Consider the following 18,306-nt stretch of genomic DNA (forward strand, 5'->3'; position numbering starts at 1 on the left):
GGACTGCAGATGAATGGTGGCGTGTGATCTTTTCAGATGAGTCTCGATTTTGTATCTCCTTCGGCGACCAAGGGCCACGTGTTTGGCGAAGAACCACGGAACGGTATAACCAAGAATGCGTTAAGAATTCTGTGGAGTTTCCGCAGTCTTGCATGGTTTGTGGCTGTATGCGTGCTAAAGGTGTTGGTAATTTATGCTTCATCAAAGGAACTGTAAACACAAAAGTGTACGAAGATATCCTGGAGACTAATTTATTGCCAGTGTTGGATAACCAATTTGACAGGGAGACTACAGACATCATTTTTTAAAATGGCTTGGCATCGGCGCACTCTGCCAACACCATGTCTTCCTGGCTCTGAGAACGATCGATCCCTGTTCTTGAATGGCCGGCGAACTCACCAGATTTGAACGTTATTGAAGCCTTGTGGGACCAAATAAAGAGGAAGCTCCGTAAAGAAATACGTACTACCCTTGCAATTCAGAACACATGGGATTCAGTGTCTACACAGGATTGCGAGAAGCTTGTTGATTCCATGCCTCGGTGAATTGATGCTGTTATCAAGGCAAAAGGTGCTGCTACTAAATATTGATTAATTTCATTTGTATTTGTGTTAATAAAAAAACTATTTTGTTTACTTACCTGCATTGTTCTATTATTTTGAAACACGAAATATTCAAAAACTGACATTGCAATTGATATGAAAAAAACATTCTGTCATAAAACAACTATTTCAGTTACTTAAGCATGATAGAAATATTTTAGCACCAATTACATCTCACATAATCGTCCTCAATAAGAATTTAGCGCTAAAAAACATGATGTTCTATTTTTTTGACCAGCACGAGTATATATATATATATATATATATATATATATATATATATATATATATATATATATATATATATAAATGGCGAAGTTGTACAGCCCTCACCCCCATGCATAATTTCTATACTGATAGGTTTTTTAAAAAATTTTTCACTGGATTATTATTGATTGCACACTAATTAACCAGATTATGCAAAAAGAATTGAAAAAAAAAAATCATTTCGACATTTGAAAGGGGTGCTCACTTTTTAGTTACAACGTTCTGGTAAATCGGTCACCCATTTTTTTTCTTCTATACACGAAAGTGGTCCCATGTTGATGAAGCAATGTATTGGGAGGTGTACGATTTGAAAATTGACAGCAGGATGGAAAATTATGAAACATTTAGTTTCATGTTAGTGAAATTTAGAATACTTAAAAAATTAAAAAAAAAAAAGTTTGGAAAAAAAAAAACACAAAAAAAACTGACCTTTCATAAAAACATAAATTATTAAAAAAACACCCACAAAGTCACTTTTCAATATCAAAAACTAAATAAGTTTAAAAAAAAACAAACAAAAAAAACACTCGAAACTATTTCATAAACAACAATAAAAAAAATCATGTTCATTCTATTTTTTTTTCTTTGAGAAACAAAAATATTTCTGACTTACAAATGCTGTAGGCTCATGTCATTTTTACTTTCTATGGTTTTGATATACCCACATTTTTATTGGTTACAAAATGGGTGACTGATTTACCAGAACGTTGTAACTAAAAAGTGAGCACTCCTTTCAATGTCGAAATGATTTAAAAAAAAAATTTTTTTATGGCATTAATGGACTATCTCATGACGTCACTTCCTTTGGTGGCGTCACTTCCGGCATCGAGTACTTGTGTTCCTTCGTTCTTATTACCATAACCCAATCAATAATAATCTAGTGAAAAAAATTTCAAAAACCCTATCAGTATAGAAATTATGCATGGAGATTGTAAGGTTTTGAAGGGTTTAGTATAAGAACAGAACAAAAAGAGAAATATGAAATACGACAGGATTTATTGACTCACTCTTACAGCCCGCGTGGGGCTCGATTACATTACATTTTTTTTTCTCTCGTTCCAAAAGAATTCAATAAGAGGAAAGAGGGTTAACAGTCCAAGGGAGGTAATTCCGATTATTCCACATCCCCCTTTCAAGTCCCAAATTCATAGTGAAAGTGTCTCTGATGGTTGAACTTTTCTACCATTCTTTGTATATTTTACTTTGGGACTTTCTGAGTTAAAGGATTGGATATCCTCATGTACAGTTGACTGCACATCTGTCTGGTTAGTTTGTCCCATTAAATTATTGTAGCTGCACTCAGGAATGTCTCTGGATGCATTTGGTAAGGCAGACAATTCTGTTGGTGCAGCTATTTGAGGAAAATCGATGTGCTCATTTCTTTTTCGAAGATGGTTTCTGTTTCTATGAAACAATCCTGAGTCTGTTTCAACCAGGACTGATCTTGGAGTAACAGTATTTACCACTTTGGCTGGGCTCGTTTTGGGTGTTTTCACCCAAACTGCCTGTCCTTGGGTAACAGGGGTTTGTTCTCTAGTTCTATGACGTTTATCAAAGTACAACTTTTGTTTCATTTTGACCCGGGCGTCTAGCAAGTCATTTTCTTCTTTTGCAACTCCCCTTACCGATTTTGTTCTACATTCCGATGCATAATGTCCTAGTTTTTTACATTTATTGCATGTTGCATGCATCTCTGCCGTGTGAGGTAAAATATCCACATCGTATGCACTTTCTTTTAGTCATTTTATTATTCTACTGAAAATTCATTTTTCTAATTACACGGTTTATTTGTGTATCTGGTTCTGCTGAGATAGCTTGTGATTGTTGCTTTGAGGTTTCATGTGCCCTACCCATTTGCAGGCATTTATCTAGAGTTAAGGTTTTATCGGTTAAACATTTTTCCCTTAAAATATCATCCTTCACCCCAACAACTTGATCCCTAATTAATCTGTTCGTTAATTGTCCAAAATTGCAACTTTTTGCAAGCTGGCATAGAACCGCTATATAGGTTCCTATATTTTCTTCCGATTCCTGCTTTCGAAGGTGAAATTTGTATGACTCGTACGCTTCATGCGTTTCTCCAACAAAGAAGTCCTCAAATTTTTGCAAGACTTTTTGAAGATTATTTTGATCTTTCTCTGAATTAAAATGTAACCCTTCAAAAATATCGAAACATTCCTCACCGATTATAGAAAGGAAAACAGAAGTCTGATATATTGAATCAACCTCGTTTAATAATTAAAAAAATTTCGTTTAAATTTCCTCCAATTGTTCGCAACATTTCCTGACAGAGACATTTTTGCCGGGGGCGGTATATTGGCATTGAAATTTCTTTGAGCCATAATTTTATTTTATTTTTTGTTTTTTATTTATTTTTTTTGTAAAAATAAAACACTATTTTTCTGACGAAACTCTTCTTTTTTTTTTTTTTTTTAACTTACTTCGGTTGTCCGGGTTTGTTTGCTGTTTTGATGTCTTTCTTTTTTTCTTTTATATATAAAATTCTTTTTTTTTTTTCTCGATCTCACTTCTGACTCCATGTAAGGTTTATACAGGTTTTGAAGGGTTTAGTATAAGAACAGAACAAAAAGAGAAATATGAAATACGACAGGATTTATTGACTCACTCTTACAGCCCGCGTGTGGCACGATTAGATTACAGGGATGATGGTTGTATAACTCCGCCAAATAAATAAATGAATAAAAAATATAAAAAAAATAATAATAAAATAATTAACTGCCCTAAAACGTTAGAATTACCCGGAAATGGAAAATTCTTTCAAATTAAATTTCTATGCAAAACTGATCCCACACTATAAATATTAAATAAATTTTTTTATTTATTTAGTTTTTCCTTTTGCAAAGTTTTAGAGAGTATTAAGATGTGTTGCAGTGGGTTAGCTAACCACTCCCATACTTGTAAACAAAAGCATCTCACCCGCTAAAACATGACATTCCAGGAAATACGCCACGACCACACGTGCTAAAATAGCAACAACCATTTCTTCAACAATGAAAAAATAAACGCAAAACCCAGTTTTTCGCAACGAAACAAAATAAACTTTTTATTTTTAGACAGAAATTGAAATACTGGCAATAAACGCCATATACATTTTTGCCAGTAGGAAATCCAGCCTCAAATTAATGATAGTCATTTGTTATTTAGCGACACCATCACTGGCTGTGGAGAAAGCTCAAGGGACACCAACAGATGAAGCACTTCAACAATTTCTACACGTGTATAGGATTACACTCAACCCGAACACACCAACAGCAGTCTCACCTGCAGAAACGATGTTTGCACAGAAAGTGAGATCCGTTTTTGACAAGCTCTTACCCAAACAGTCAAGGCCGCTGGTGACCACTTATGTGCCCAGTAAACGTTTCATGTCAGGTGAAAGAGTGTTTTTCAAAAGTTATAAAAACAACACATCATTTTGGGAGGTGGGTACAATTACTAAGAGAGTCGGTGACATGGTATATATCATCCAAGGATCAACATATACCCACAAACGTCACCAGAACCTACTAAGAAGATGTCGATTAGTTGAAACCAGCGACAGTCCACCATTGGAAGATGAGCTGATAGACACTGTAATTGTCTGTATTTTTGAGATGAGGTGTTTTCATTGATTGAGATTGTCGGACTGACTTCCTCATCTTGGTTGTTATAGACACAACGTTTCGGCCGTTTTGCACTCTGGCCTTCATCAGGTGTTTTGTATCGAACTGGGGAACCGTTTGTTATAAAGGGTTGGGTTCAAGACTCCTAACAAACGGTTCCCCAGTTCTATACAAAACACCTGATGAAGGCTGGAGTGCAAAACGGCCGAAACGTTGTGTCTTTAACAACCAAGATGAGGAAGTCAGTCTGATAGACACTGTCTTCGAAACTTTTGATCTTGAACTTTCTCAACCAGCACCTGAACTACAGCGGTCGTTCCGTAAGAGAAAGTTTACCGAGCCAGTGACGGTAAACCTTAAAAGGAAGAGGTATTGACAACTTTTATGAACAAAAAGCTTGGGAGGGGAGTGTTGGACGCCCCTCCATGGGATTAATGGACTATCTCATGACGTCACTTCCTTTGGTGACGTCACTTCCGGCATTGAGTACCGGTACTCTATAAACTTAATGGCTTTAGCTCTGAACTAGCTAGGGATTTTTATCCTTGCCCCCCCCCAAGTCGACAGAGATTAAACCATCACAGTGTAGTATATGTTCTGATGCTTCACTTAAGTAATTAGGTTTTGGTCAATGTGGAGGAGACCCTTCATACTGAGACAATTACTTTTGAAGTCAATTGGGCCTCGGTCAATATAGGGGAAACCCTTCATACCGAGACAATTGCTATTTATTTGGACATTGCCAAAGTGCCCCCTTTTTGGAGGAGTTGATTTTTCCCCACATTCTAATTTCCTTTCGTGGGGAAGCAAATAAATACCAACCATTCCTGTAAAGGTCCAGTCCCTGTTGATTTTGAGATGGGAGTTTAGTTCTGTGCAGTTCTAGGAGGTACACCCTCCCGGCCTTTGCCTTCTCTCTATGAGAAGAGGTTAAGGCGCCCTCACCAGGAAATGCCGACGGGGCTGTCAAGGCATTTTTTGTAGGTCATTGCTCCTCCTCAGGGGCGTTGATTTTTCAATCTTACTTTCCAATCCTGGTGTCTAAGTTCTTGTAGTGGGAGAGAAATAAACAACCTCAACTCAGATTAGGAGAACTTCCATTCTTAGTTGACTCTTGTCAAATCAGCATTCCCAGTTGCCGGCAGAATGTGATGCACACTCCACTCCCTACTGCTGCCTACCCCCTAGGACTCCCCGTCAGAGCCTGCTACTCCAGTTCCTGAACCTGCTTCAACTCCGGTTCATTTCCAGCTCATTCCTGCAGCTCTCCAGCGATTCCAGTTCACTCCCTACTGCTCTCAGCTCACTCCAGCGCTTCTAGCAACCAGCAACCTGTCCCAGTGCCCACTGACGTCCAGCTATCAGTTCCTACCTCATGAGCCCAAACATTTCAACACTGAGAGACACTTGTTCTTAATTCAGTAGAGGTTTTTATCATTTATTTTTTGTAAAATTACAAACAATAAACAATTACGCACAAGGCTAACTCAAAAAATGGGTAGGGGGTCTGTGGTCATCATTGTCACTATACCTAAAGCTAAAGTTCTCGCTCACAACAATCACTCCTGGGGCTGTCCTACTTACTGTTCCCAAATCAAATCGATATATATATATATATATATATATATATATATATATATATATATATATATAGTTAGTAGAAATGGTAATTAATAAAAACTGAAGAAAGTGCTCAATACTATTGTAGAGCAAATAAGCGTTCTATTTTTTATTACCATATCTTTCTGTTAAGTTACATTATTGTTTCAACTGCCCGGCCGTTTTTTTTTTTTGGCCGTCTGTAGCTTCCTCAGACTTTTACAGAAATGTTCGTTATGATGGGATGAAAGAGTGAATGATGTCGGGAGGGGTGCGAGAAGAGCGGAAAAAAGAGGAAGGGAACAAGGGGGAAAGGTGGGAGGGGGATGCTTGGTATGTCGGTAATGTTTTAGTTTTGGAGTTTAAGGACCTTAGGTGGTTGTGGGGGACGGCCGCTAGCTAACCCTCTCCAAGCAATTAACAACAAATAAAAACCAAATAAATAGATAAACCGAATCATAGCCCCTTCTCCGCCCCCGAACCTAAACGAACACCCAACAGGTCAAGACATACTTATCAAGAAATCATCTCATCAACGAGACGCCAAAAAACTTAAACATTAAGACTCGAATTTTAAAGCAACCCTCCTCCTCCTACCCCCACATATCCCCCTCCCCCCTCCAAGTATCCCTATGCCCTCAGCCACACCAGAAATGAACTTCCCAGACCCTCCCCCACAACCACCTAAGGTCAATATTTTTGTATCCACTATTTTTTAGGGCTGTTTCATAGATATTGGTTGATCTGTTAAATACATTTTCATCGCTTGAGTTATTGCTTGGTCTTTTAATTTCCGTGTGTATGATTTTCTTAAAGTTATCCCCCTTGACTTTTGTTAGAGTCTTTTATTATAGCTAATCTATCATCTCTGTATAGGCTGACATCCGTAGTATCAAATACACTTGTGAGGGTATATAGAATAAATAATCCCACAAGATCTGATGTCTATGCAGAGTCTAAAATACAATTACCAATTGCCAAATCAGAATAATTTTCATTTAATATTTTGTTGTTATGTGTTTTAATTATCATCTCGAAATTTTCGCAGGAGCTGTACAATAACTTTGGGTTATTTTTTATGTAAAATGTTGTGTAAGAAATTGGTTGCGGGGAAGTTCTTTTCAATAAGATCTAGAAATTTATTCCAAGTTTTGTTTGTATGGCGCTGTATACCAGATTATATTTCTTTTTCTTCTATTCTTAATTTTATTATAGTCATTGGTGTTTTGTTGCTTATATTTGATATCAATATTTTTGTATCCACTATTTTTAGCGTTGTCTCATAGATATTGATTGATTTGTTAAATACATTTTCATCGCTTGAGTTATTGCTGACTCTACTTATGATCGAGTTAGGAATCTGTTTTATAATTGATGGTGGGTGATTGGACTTAGGGTTTATGTATATTGGATTAGCATTATCTTTTAAGTAAGGTTCATATGTGTTTTTGTCTAAATTTAAAGTGACGTACAGGAAGTTTATTATTTTTATGTTAGTACGTCTACTTTTAGGCCCAATTTTTTCATTTCCTTGTGTATGATTTTCTTAAAGTTATCTCCCTTGACTTTATTGGAGTCTTTTATTATAGCTAGTCCATCATCTCTATATCCGTAGTATCAAATATGCTTGTGAGGGCTTAAAGAATGAATAATTCCACAAGATATGATGCCTCTGCAGAATCCAGGGCACCCATCGCCAAATCAAAAGAATTTGTCATTTTAGTTTTTATCCATTGGTTATTGTTAGATAGATAAACATTATATATATATATATATATATATATATATATATATATATATATATATATATATATACTAGACTACCCGTGACCCGTTGGGTCAGTATGTTATATTAGCTATGGAATTCATGTATGAGCATGACACTTGTGACGTAAAGAAAATAGTTTTTTTTTGACATAACAGAAACATTTCTATGAAAGTATATTAAAATGAAAAATCACGGACAGATCACGCAAACATGAAAAAAAATCCTCCCTCTTCATGTAAAGTTACCTATTTTTCCAAATAATTGCTAAAAAATCGCAAATTAAACATGATTTTCCTACGAATCGAACGCCGACGAAAGTCATTTAGCAGCAAAAACGTACATGAACCTACCGATGAGAAATATAAGAATGTAAAACCCATATTGGAATCCTTCAACCAAGTTATAGAAACTTAAAATCTAAACAAAAATAATAAAACCTGAAGCAAAAAAATAAAAACTAAATAAATAAAATGAAATAAAACAGATATTGAAACAGATTAGTAAATGTGTCAACAAATTCACCGTTCTCACACCACTATTTTGTATCTAGAAATGTAAACAAACCTTAAACTATATCCAGTGGTGAGGCCCCAGCTTGCAGGCTTTGGGGAGTGTGCAGCCACCCTTTAATTGCAATTGCTCCCAGGTCCACTCTGACCCGAAGTGGTAGTACCTGTTAGGGTCTCAACTATGGGTTAAATAGAAACCGACTTGAAAACAACAAATATATTCTATTAAAAATTTTTCTTCCGAATCTTTGGATTCGGCATTAAATAACCTGAAAAGGGTTGATATGCCATAAAACAAAAACAACCAACCAACCAACCAACCATGTAAACAAAAAATAAAAAAGAAAGAAGGAAGGAAGGAAAAGGGACGAATAGAGAGTAGTGGTAGTAGTAGTAGTCTTGGCTTTACTACAATTGTTCTTATGTTTGTCAACGGGTTAAAGTTGTTTAGTTGTAAGAAAATAGCGACAGTATAGTTGTAATAAAGAATAGTTGCAAAACACCCCCACTCTTCCCATGTTAAATAATAATTTCGAAATAATAACATTAATATTTCAGTGCGCAGGTCAAAATCTGCAAAAGAAGCGATTTGTGTTTATTTGTTTACGTTGTTATGGGTTAATATTTATGTGTGCATGCACAACCGGATGTCGTAAACTGGAAAGTAGGTTACATCACACGTTACAAGGTCATTTGAGTTTTATAATTATATACATATATATTAAACAAAAAAGCTTAATCATTTTTTATTTGCTAATAGCCAAATAAAAGATGGGGGAGTTGGGGTGGGGGATATGTCACTCCAAGTTTGGGGAAAGAGCCAGGCGCGAGAAATAAAAGAATGAGCAAAGGAGGCATCTTGGAGTTCTTTCAGCTAGCTAAGGGTAGCAAGGATTATGTGACTGGGTCTGGGGTCTGGCAAGACTTGGAGCCGTGCATGCCATGCCTTGGCAGGGGACACATATTCTAACTTGCCTCCTCTTTGTATCCACAAACTCTCCGCCTTAACCCATCTTTCTCACTTTAGTTGATCCTGAATCCTCTGTCGTGTATTTTACCTTTTTCTGCTATTGTCATTATCTCTTTTGTGTCTACTTTATATATATATATATATATATATATATATATATATATATATATATATATATATATATATATATATATATATAACTACTTCATTTACTCACATAAAATTAATATACGAAAATATAGATTTATGCGTAAACTTTAAGTATTTACTTCAAAAGTGCTCAATACATGGGCATGCATTTTATCGGACAAAGGATTTGTTTTAAAACTAGGTTAGTGTTTTTTTTTTTTTTTTTTAGTTTATATATAAATATATATATGTGTACATACATATATGGACATATATATACATATATATATACATGATAGGAAGGGGCACGGTGGATGCTAGAAAGCTGATTGGCTAACTAATCCTCAATAGAAAAGGGACCATATAAAAACGATAAACAACCACAGAATTCGCGCATAAGCCTGACGAATCCTAGAGTGAATGAAATGCTGAATATTCAGTGTAGCTTAATCGCCATGCATATTTTATAAATTACTAACTATATATATATAAAAGGCTTCCTTCAGTCGTAAGGGTGCCTGCGCATGAAATTTTTGTGGCAAGAGTTGCGCAATCTCCAACCATTCCTCTCCTAAGTCGACATTGTTGAATACCAGTGGCAAGTGGAGGTTCAGGACGACTGGAAACAATGGCGAGATAAGCGGAAAGCACATACAGCACCGAGCCTTCCCAAATGGTCATCCAACTGGTACTAGCCAGTCTCAATGTTGCTTAACTTCGGTGATCTGACAAGAACCGGTGTGTCAACGTGATTATGCCGTACATAAAATACATACATATACATATATATATATATATATATGCATACATATGATGATTGTAGCATCTTCACAGATGATTGCCGTCTCAAGATTCATGTTCTACATTAAGTATACTCTCATGTGTCCTAAGGTGACTTTTAAAGCCTGCAGCTGACTTACAGGGACGATGACAGACATGATACACCAAGGTCATTATCTTAACGGGGTTGATTAAATCCGGATGTATTATTATTATTATTATTATTATCATTATTGTTGTTATTGTTATTATTATTTCTACAAGTTACATATGTGTTTTTTTGTGGTAGTTTTATTTTTGTCATGATGTCCACTTTTTTATTGTTTATTTTGTTGTTGCTTTCATTGTTTTTATTTAATATTTTGTTATTATGCGCTTTAATTATCATCTCTAAATTTTTGCAGCAGCTGTATGATAACTTTAGGTTATTTTTATTGAAAATTTTGTGTAAGAGATTGGTTCCGGGAAGTGCTTTTCGATGAGATCTAGAAATTTTTTGCCAAGTTTTTGTGCAAAACCATGTGCCTTCTTAGTCCAGATGTAGAGCTGCATACCTTACTGCATATGACATACACTGTGCTATGAGGTTACTGCGAAACACTGAATGACAATGGTCTTCTATTGTAAGACTTGAAGTGGCTCACACCTTTCACAGATCCAATTTACATGGTTGGCTGGCAAAAATTCCAGATCTCCCCTCTTATAAGTGCCCTTTTCAGCTTTTCACGCTCCATACCCTTAAACTGAAGAAAACAACAGCCATTTTTTACCAATTTCTGCCCAGTGCTACGATCAACCACAGTTTATTCCCAGGTGTCAGTATCAATATCTGTATCCCTCAGATTGCTTGTGAGGCCATCCTTGTAGAAATTTCTGAGTTATGCTGTGGACGCTTACCACTCACAAGTTCTCCATAGAAGAGTCGCTTCTGGAGATAATCATCACCCATACATACAATGTAACCTGCCCAGTGCAACTGCTAACATAAAGCGTCTTGGTGAAGTGTTTGTGTGCCTTTCGCTTCAACCCTCACCGCTTGCTAGCACTGCTGTCTGATAGCACTGTGATAAGAAGTGCCGAGTGTGTTTTTACTTGTGGATACGGAACTTTAACCAACTTTTCTTGGATTTTACCGTTATTGGATATTTACCCTTCACTCGACCATCCATTCACGTGAAATCATTTTTCTTTTTTCCCCATTCCCTCTGCTTCACTTTTTTTACCAAGTATGGCTTACTTGTAGTTTCACTAAATACTTTGCAGGCAAAATCCAATTCCGCATTTTGCTAATTCCTACCCTCTGATGAGAAAAAGGAATTTATTTCTTTCGAAACTCGACGGATTAAGGACAATCCACTTAATTTTTGTTTCCTTTTTGAAAATTAAATATGTTTGTTTAACTCTTCTTATAGAGTACATGTTTTATTAATTATTTGTTCTTATTATAAGCTCTATTTCCTATTTGGTTTTATTGAGCTTTTACATCTGATTAAGATTACTTTATAAATAGTAAGTCTTTAATATTTATAATATACTTTAAGTTTGCTATTTTGGATTATCTTGGTAAACTTAATTGTAATTCTTATTTCATTATATATATATATATATATATATATATATATATATATATATATATATATAGTGTAAGATAATAGTTCTCAAATATAAAGTTTTCTCAGTTAGTAATTTATTGCTTTTCAAAAGATAACCATTAAATATCGTTTCATCTGCAACAAGTTGGTAAAATTATATCTTTGCTGCATTTTTAGTCACTTATTCATCAGATGTTCACCTTAAAAAAATAAAAAAAACACAATTTTGAACAACTTACATGGTTCATACAACTGACACACTCTGTCATTTTTACCCTCGTTACAAAGATTATGATCATACTGAATTTATTTTAACTAATTTCAATTATTTTCGTCTCTTAGTGAATTATTATCATAATTATTTTTATTTTAATATTGTAATTGTTATCTTTTGAAAAGCAACAAATTACCAACAGAGAAAACTTGATATTTGAAACTTTATTTAATTTACATATTACAAATACATTTATTGAGCTTGGGCTTTTTCAAACTTCGTATAGAAATCTGTTTTAAATATAAAAAATCCTGGTAATTATGAAAAAAGTTTTTTTTATCCATTACGATTGTATACAAACTGATTAACATTTAAAGTATATATATATATATATATATATATATATATATATATATATATATATATATATATATATATATATATATTTCTTCTTTACTCATTTTTCTTAAATCCGCTTTGACAGCCGTATTTTAAAATCTCTCCATTTCTACGCACAATTTATCTTTCTTTTAATAATATTATTTGAACTCATTCCCTTTTTTCCTTGCACCCATTTGTTGAATTATTCCACGGAATTCTGCCTTTTGGATTACTTTGGACCATCTTCCATTAACACGATTCCTTTGGATTTTACTTGTGGAAATAGAAATTTAATAAACTTTTTTAGATTTTACCGTTATTGGATATTTTACTTTTCACTTGACTATCCATTCACGTGAAATCACTTTTTTCTTCACCATATTCCCTCTGCTTCACTTTTTGTTATCAAGTAAGATCTATGACTTACTTGTAGTTTCATCAAATACTTTTGCAAGTAAAATCCGATCCCGCTATTTTGCTAATCCCTATCCTTTGATGAGAAGGAAAGTATTAAGATTAAGGATTATCCACTTATTTTGTGCTCCCTTTTTAAAATTAAATATGTTTTTAACTTTTTTTCAGAGTGTTTTTGAACATGTTTTTTTAACTACTTTTTCTTATATATATATATATATATATATATATATATATATATATATATATATATATAAGAGCAAATAGTTAATAAAACATGTTAAAAAACACTTTGAAAAAGAGTTAAAAACATATTTAATTTGAAAAGGAAACACTTTTTTTTTAAAGCATGAATTTAATCAAGGTGGATCCAGCGATATTTGTTTTAGTGTGATAATGATCCACATGAAAATCGAAAACAAATTCGAGAATAAAATAAACTTACATAAAATAAATAAATAAATAAATAAAAATTTAAAAAACATTTTCAACAGACAAAAAAAAGAAAAGAAAAAAGTTGCTGTAGCTCGGTTCTAACGCAAAGAAAAAGCAGACAAACAGTTTCACTAGGTTGAAAATATACAAGTCGATAGTTAATTAATTTCTACCTACAAATTATTTATTGTTTCTATTTACTTGCCCCCCCCCTCACCTATACGGGGAAGGTTGAAAAGGGACACTCTGGATAGGAACAAAAATTAAAATTGCCTCAGTCTAGAAGGATTTCTCCTCCATTGATCGAGGACAGAACAGATACTACACTTTGTTCCTAGCCAAAAATATTTATTTTTCTTAATGGTTTCGCAACTGTAAACTATTCTGCACTTTTTGCCCGTTTTTATTTGTTGCGTCTTCTTTTTCTTTTTCCTTCCACGTGTTTCTTTGTTGTTGTTGTTGTTGTTGTTGTTGTTTCGTATGTTGCAGTAGTTTTGTGAATGTTAAACCTCCTTGACTGTTTGTGTTCGTGTCATTCAAGAATTCTCACTTGCGCGAGAGGAAGCAGAAACTGCTCGTTTATCCCGTCCGTCCATCCCTGGAGGAGATAGAATATTAGATTCCGATGTTAGAAGTGGACCATTCCAATATTTATAAGAAGGCGTTCTTGGAAGTACACGAAATCAAATATTAATTTGCTTATTTAAAAAAAAAAAATAAATAAATAAAAATAAATAAAGTTACTACAAACATTCGCAGCATTCGTTGTGATCTGATTTATATTTAAACAACACCGATTTTATTTTTCCTGCTGCTGTCTGAGTTGCTAAACTGAATCAAAAAAGAAGCACCTGTTTTTTTTTCTTTTTGTGCGATTTTGAATTTTATATAGAACCTTTGTTTATGTGAAAAATAAACAACCAGCAAAAAGAGAACGAAAGAATTTATATTTTCAGACTATTTTAAGAAGAAACAGAATAATAATAATAATAAATCATACTAAAAACTACAAAAGGAAGGAAGAAAAAAGTCTTAAATGATGGACGACCAAAATAAAAGCGTTCCACGTATTGCAGACGCAACGAAGAGAAATATACCAGGTTGGTGGTTTATATTAATGGTTTATATTGACTAATATATTACAAACGAAAACTTAATTTATGGCTGTTAATTTATATTACTTTTAATTGTTTCTTAACTTTTAGGTAGGACCGGTAGGGTAAACCTACGTGTTATTGGTAAATGTTTATTTTTTTTAAAACTCATATCGCTTTCATGTGTGTGTGTGTTTTTTTTTTGTTTTTTTTAAGTTTAATGGAAAAGTGTAAAAAGTTTATTTAAAAAAAATATTGGTGTTTATGCATTATATTACCGTGCTATTTTAAAAAAATAGTATTTGCAAGTTAAATTCAAATTGGTACTAGTACAGTCACTTATTGATCCGTGCTGAAATAATAAGGTTATTATTTAGAAAGCCATTCTTAATATGGGGAGGGGAGGATGTTTTGTACCTATTCTATACTTTAACCTTACAATTTAATAGAAACCGATATCAAAACTTTAATTAAACTTGAAAATGCTATTTTATGAATAGCGCGAATCAATAAGTGCGTTAGCACCTTCAAATTTTACGATACCCCCCTTTTGTTAGGTGAAAGTACAGAATAGTTAAAAAAACATCCCCCTCATGTTAAGAATGGCTTTCTGAATAATGTTATTTCAGCATGGTAACATAAAGTGCATAAGTACTAAAATATTTTTTAACCACAAAAATGGTGCTTATATAGGATTTGAACCAAATCAAACAGACTTTTACTAAACCTAAAACATTAGTGTAGGGTTAGGCTATGGTTAAAAAAATGTATTAATGAGATAATTATGCTGAATATGGACTGTGCTAATTTTTGTTTTTACATAGGATTTTCAAGTTAAATCTAATTTTTACGATATCTTTTGTTTATTAAATTGTTAGGGGAAAGTTTAGAATAGTTAACCCCCCCCATTCTCCTATGGTTATTTTCTTCCCCACAAAAGCAAAATGTGACACCAGGTCATCTTTTAATGTAGGGAAACCAGCTTCTCAAAAAGGGGCACTCTGGAACTAGGCAAAAATAAAACTGCTTTAGTAAAGAAAGGTTTCCCCCTCCATTGATTAAAGAGACAAATCAACTTGAGTGTACTAGCATCAAAACAGATACTACACTCTGATCCTGGCCTATGCCAGGTAAGTAAATGCTATTCTTTTAGCACTTCCCGTATTCTGCACAAGTAAAATAAATAAATAAAAATACCTCGGTTCAAATTCTGTAGAAGTACCACAAAAATTATCAACTTTTTTAAAAATGGAAAAGTGCTTGCTTCGGACAATTCATGAAGACGCTTGATGATCTAAAAAATTACTACTTCAAGATGAAAAACTTACCAACGATAAGTGTTAATAGATTCTGACCCAGAAAACAGCAATTCTTCCCTCTTTGTCAGAAACATCACTCATGGAATGTGAGGACTAAAGGACACAATAAGAGTAGAAGCGAGTTACAAGGCTGCCGAAAATAAGCCCAAGATTCACTTTTTATTCTTCTGAGCTGTAATCGTTGAATTGGTTGATAAAGATGGCGACTTATTTTTCCCCTTTGACTTTGCGTTTCGCGTGTATAATGAAACAGGCTTAACTTTTTTGGTGCTTATGCACTTTTGTTACCGCGCTATTTTTTTTTTTTTTTTTTTAATAGTATTTTCAAGTTAAATTCAAATTTTACGATATCTTATTATCATTATTAAATTGTTAAGTGAAAGGAGAGAATAGTTAACACCTGACACCTCCCTCCCCATGTTTAGAATGGCTTTCTAAATATTATTTTAGCATAGCGCGGTAACAAAAGTGCATAAGTACCACATAAATGCATAAGCATTAAATAATCAAACATTTTTTAAAAAATATTTAACAATTTTTAAAGTTATGAGCTATGTTAATGTTAAATTGGCGGACCTGAAACAGCTCCCCCCCCTCCTCTATTTTTTTTATTTTCAGCTTATTAATGAACACTAGCCTACTAGATTATAAAAAAAATGAAAAAGTCAATATTTAAATATTTGTAGGGGGTGCTCACTTTCTAATGCAACGTTCTAAAATCGATCAGCCATTTTAGAACCACTCGATATTTTTAGGCTATATTTCGTGACCCCCCCCCTTCTTTGAGATTATTTTAAAAAGCGAAAGGTCAAACTGCGTAAAAAAGGCTAAATTCGTGAAATTTGGCCTAAAAACGTCGAGTGGTTCTAAAATGCGTGATCGATTTAGAACGTTGCATTAGAAACTGATCACCCCTCCTACAAATATTTAAAAATTAACTTTTTCATTTTTTGATAATCTTTTAGACTAATGTCAATTCGATAATAATCCGACAAAAAAAATTAGAAAAAAAAAAAAAAAAAAAATGATAGACGAAAAAAAAAAAAAAGTGAGGGGTAAGTTTCTTCAGGTCCGGTCTTAAATGTTACGAATATTGAAGACAGAAAAAAAAAAAAAAGTTTTACATAATAGATGACGTAAACAATAGACTTTTCAACATCTCGCTCGAACAGATGTCCCTAATTTGCAGCGACTCTCACTTTGTGTCATGCTTAGTTTAACAAACAAACTGCCCCTGAACATTTTTGTTTATGAAATATTTTTTTGGGTTTTTTGTTTAAGAAAGACAAAGTTAATTTTGAAAATCCGGTACTAGTGCAGTGGACGTAAGTAATAACGTTATTTAAAAAGCCATTCTTAACATGGGGAGGGTGTTTTGTACCTATTCTATACTTCAACCTTACAATTGAATAAAAAAAAACCATATCATAAAACTTTAATTAAACTTGGAAATACGATTTAAAAAATAGCGCGGGATCACTCTTTGCATTAGCACCGACAATCCTATTTTTCAGGTTTTATATTGGGCACATCAATTACGTAACTTTTAAAGTTTTATTTATTAATTTTTTTTAAATAAGAAAAAATAATACTATACGAACGAAACTGTTATTTATTTATTTATTTTTTTAACCAGAGGTTTAGTTACGTGAAAGTCGGGTTAGTTTGGTTCGTATCGTGTAGAAGCACCGAAATAACATTTATAAAATAACGTTGTGTCATTTCTATGGTTCTACACAATATGAACCAAACTAAACAGACTTTCACCTACAGTCACGAGGCTCAAAGTGTGGTATCTGTTCTTCAGATTGCTGCAGTGCTGCTGAGTGCTGCACTGCTGCACTTCATTTTCTTGTTCTCTTTCGGTGGAGGAGAAATCCTTCACGACTGAGACAATTTTTATTTTTGTACCTTTTCTCCACGTTAAAAAACGACCCTGGTGTCTAACTCTGTCCCGTGGGGAGGCATAGTAAATAGGTACAGTCACGAGGCTTCGTTATTAGAGCGAACATCGCGATATTGAATTTCGGAACTCGTGACTCTTTTGATTCCCAATTTTTCGTCTGCTAAAATTTTTATTACGGTGTAGCGTCAATAAAATAAACCATTTATTCAAGTGCTGCTTGTTATGGATTTAGCTGAATACGATATTAAACCTCACTTTATTGGAACTTATGCACTTGTGTAACCGGGCTGGCGGGTGTTTTGTTCTGTACATTCATCTAACAAATTAATAAACAATAAAGATGTCGTAAAACTTAAGCTGAATGTATGTGTGTCTGGTCACGAATAGGCTCCTATATTGTTGGTTGAGTATTTTAAAAAACTGATTACATATAATAATAGAAGATGTATCGAGACACAGGAATGGGTATGTTTGATCTGGTAGAACGGTGGTTCATTAAAATTGTGGGGTCTGCGATCGCGCCTCGCCTTGTCCACAAAGTATGGAAATAAGAAATTTAAAATTAAAAAAAAAACGTTTACAAGTGTTTTTGATATAGATGTACATTAGAATACTTTGATAAGTATGTTATAATTTAAATAGGGATGGTATAATAAAATTGTGGGGTCTGCATACGCGCCGGGCCTCCATAGAATGGAAATAGG

The 18,306-nt window shown here is 33.8% G+C and overlaps 1 protein-coding gene across 14 annotated transcripts in view; it reads left to right on the forward strand.

The window, feature by feature from the left end:
- The first annotated feature begins 13,764 nt into the window (after positions 1–13,764).
- LOC145278055 (AMP deaminase 2-like) overlaps positions 13,765–18,306 on the forward strand; it is a 420,622-nt gene continuing 416,080 nt past the window's right edge. For 10 of the 14 annotated variants that reach the window (XM_080130282.1, XM_080130283.1, XM_080130287.1 and 7 more), the window contains exon 1: positions 13,765–14,383. In XM_080130282.1, the coding sequence (XP_079986408.1) occupies positions 14,320–14,383 (64 nt within the window). In that variant the 5' untranslated portion in view covers positions 13,765–14,319. The remainder of the gene's footprint in view (positions 14,384–18,306) is intronic. The other 4 variants (XM_080130291.1, XM_080130295.1, XM_080130294.1 and 1 more) reach the window with 1 other exon arrangement.

Source organism: Euprymna scolopes, chromosome 6, assembly GCF_053919585.1.
Source record: "Euprymna scolopes isolate OS-2025 chromosome 6, ASM5391958v1, whole genome shotgun sequence".
NCBI classification, from domain to species: Eukaryota; Metazoa; Mollusca; class Cephalopoda; order Sepiida; family Sepiolidae; genus Euprymna; species Euprymna scolopes.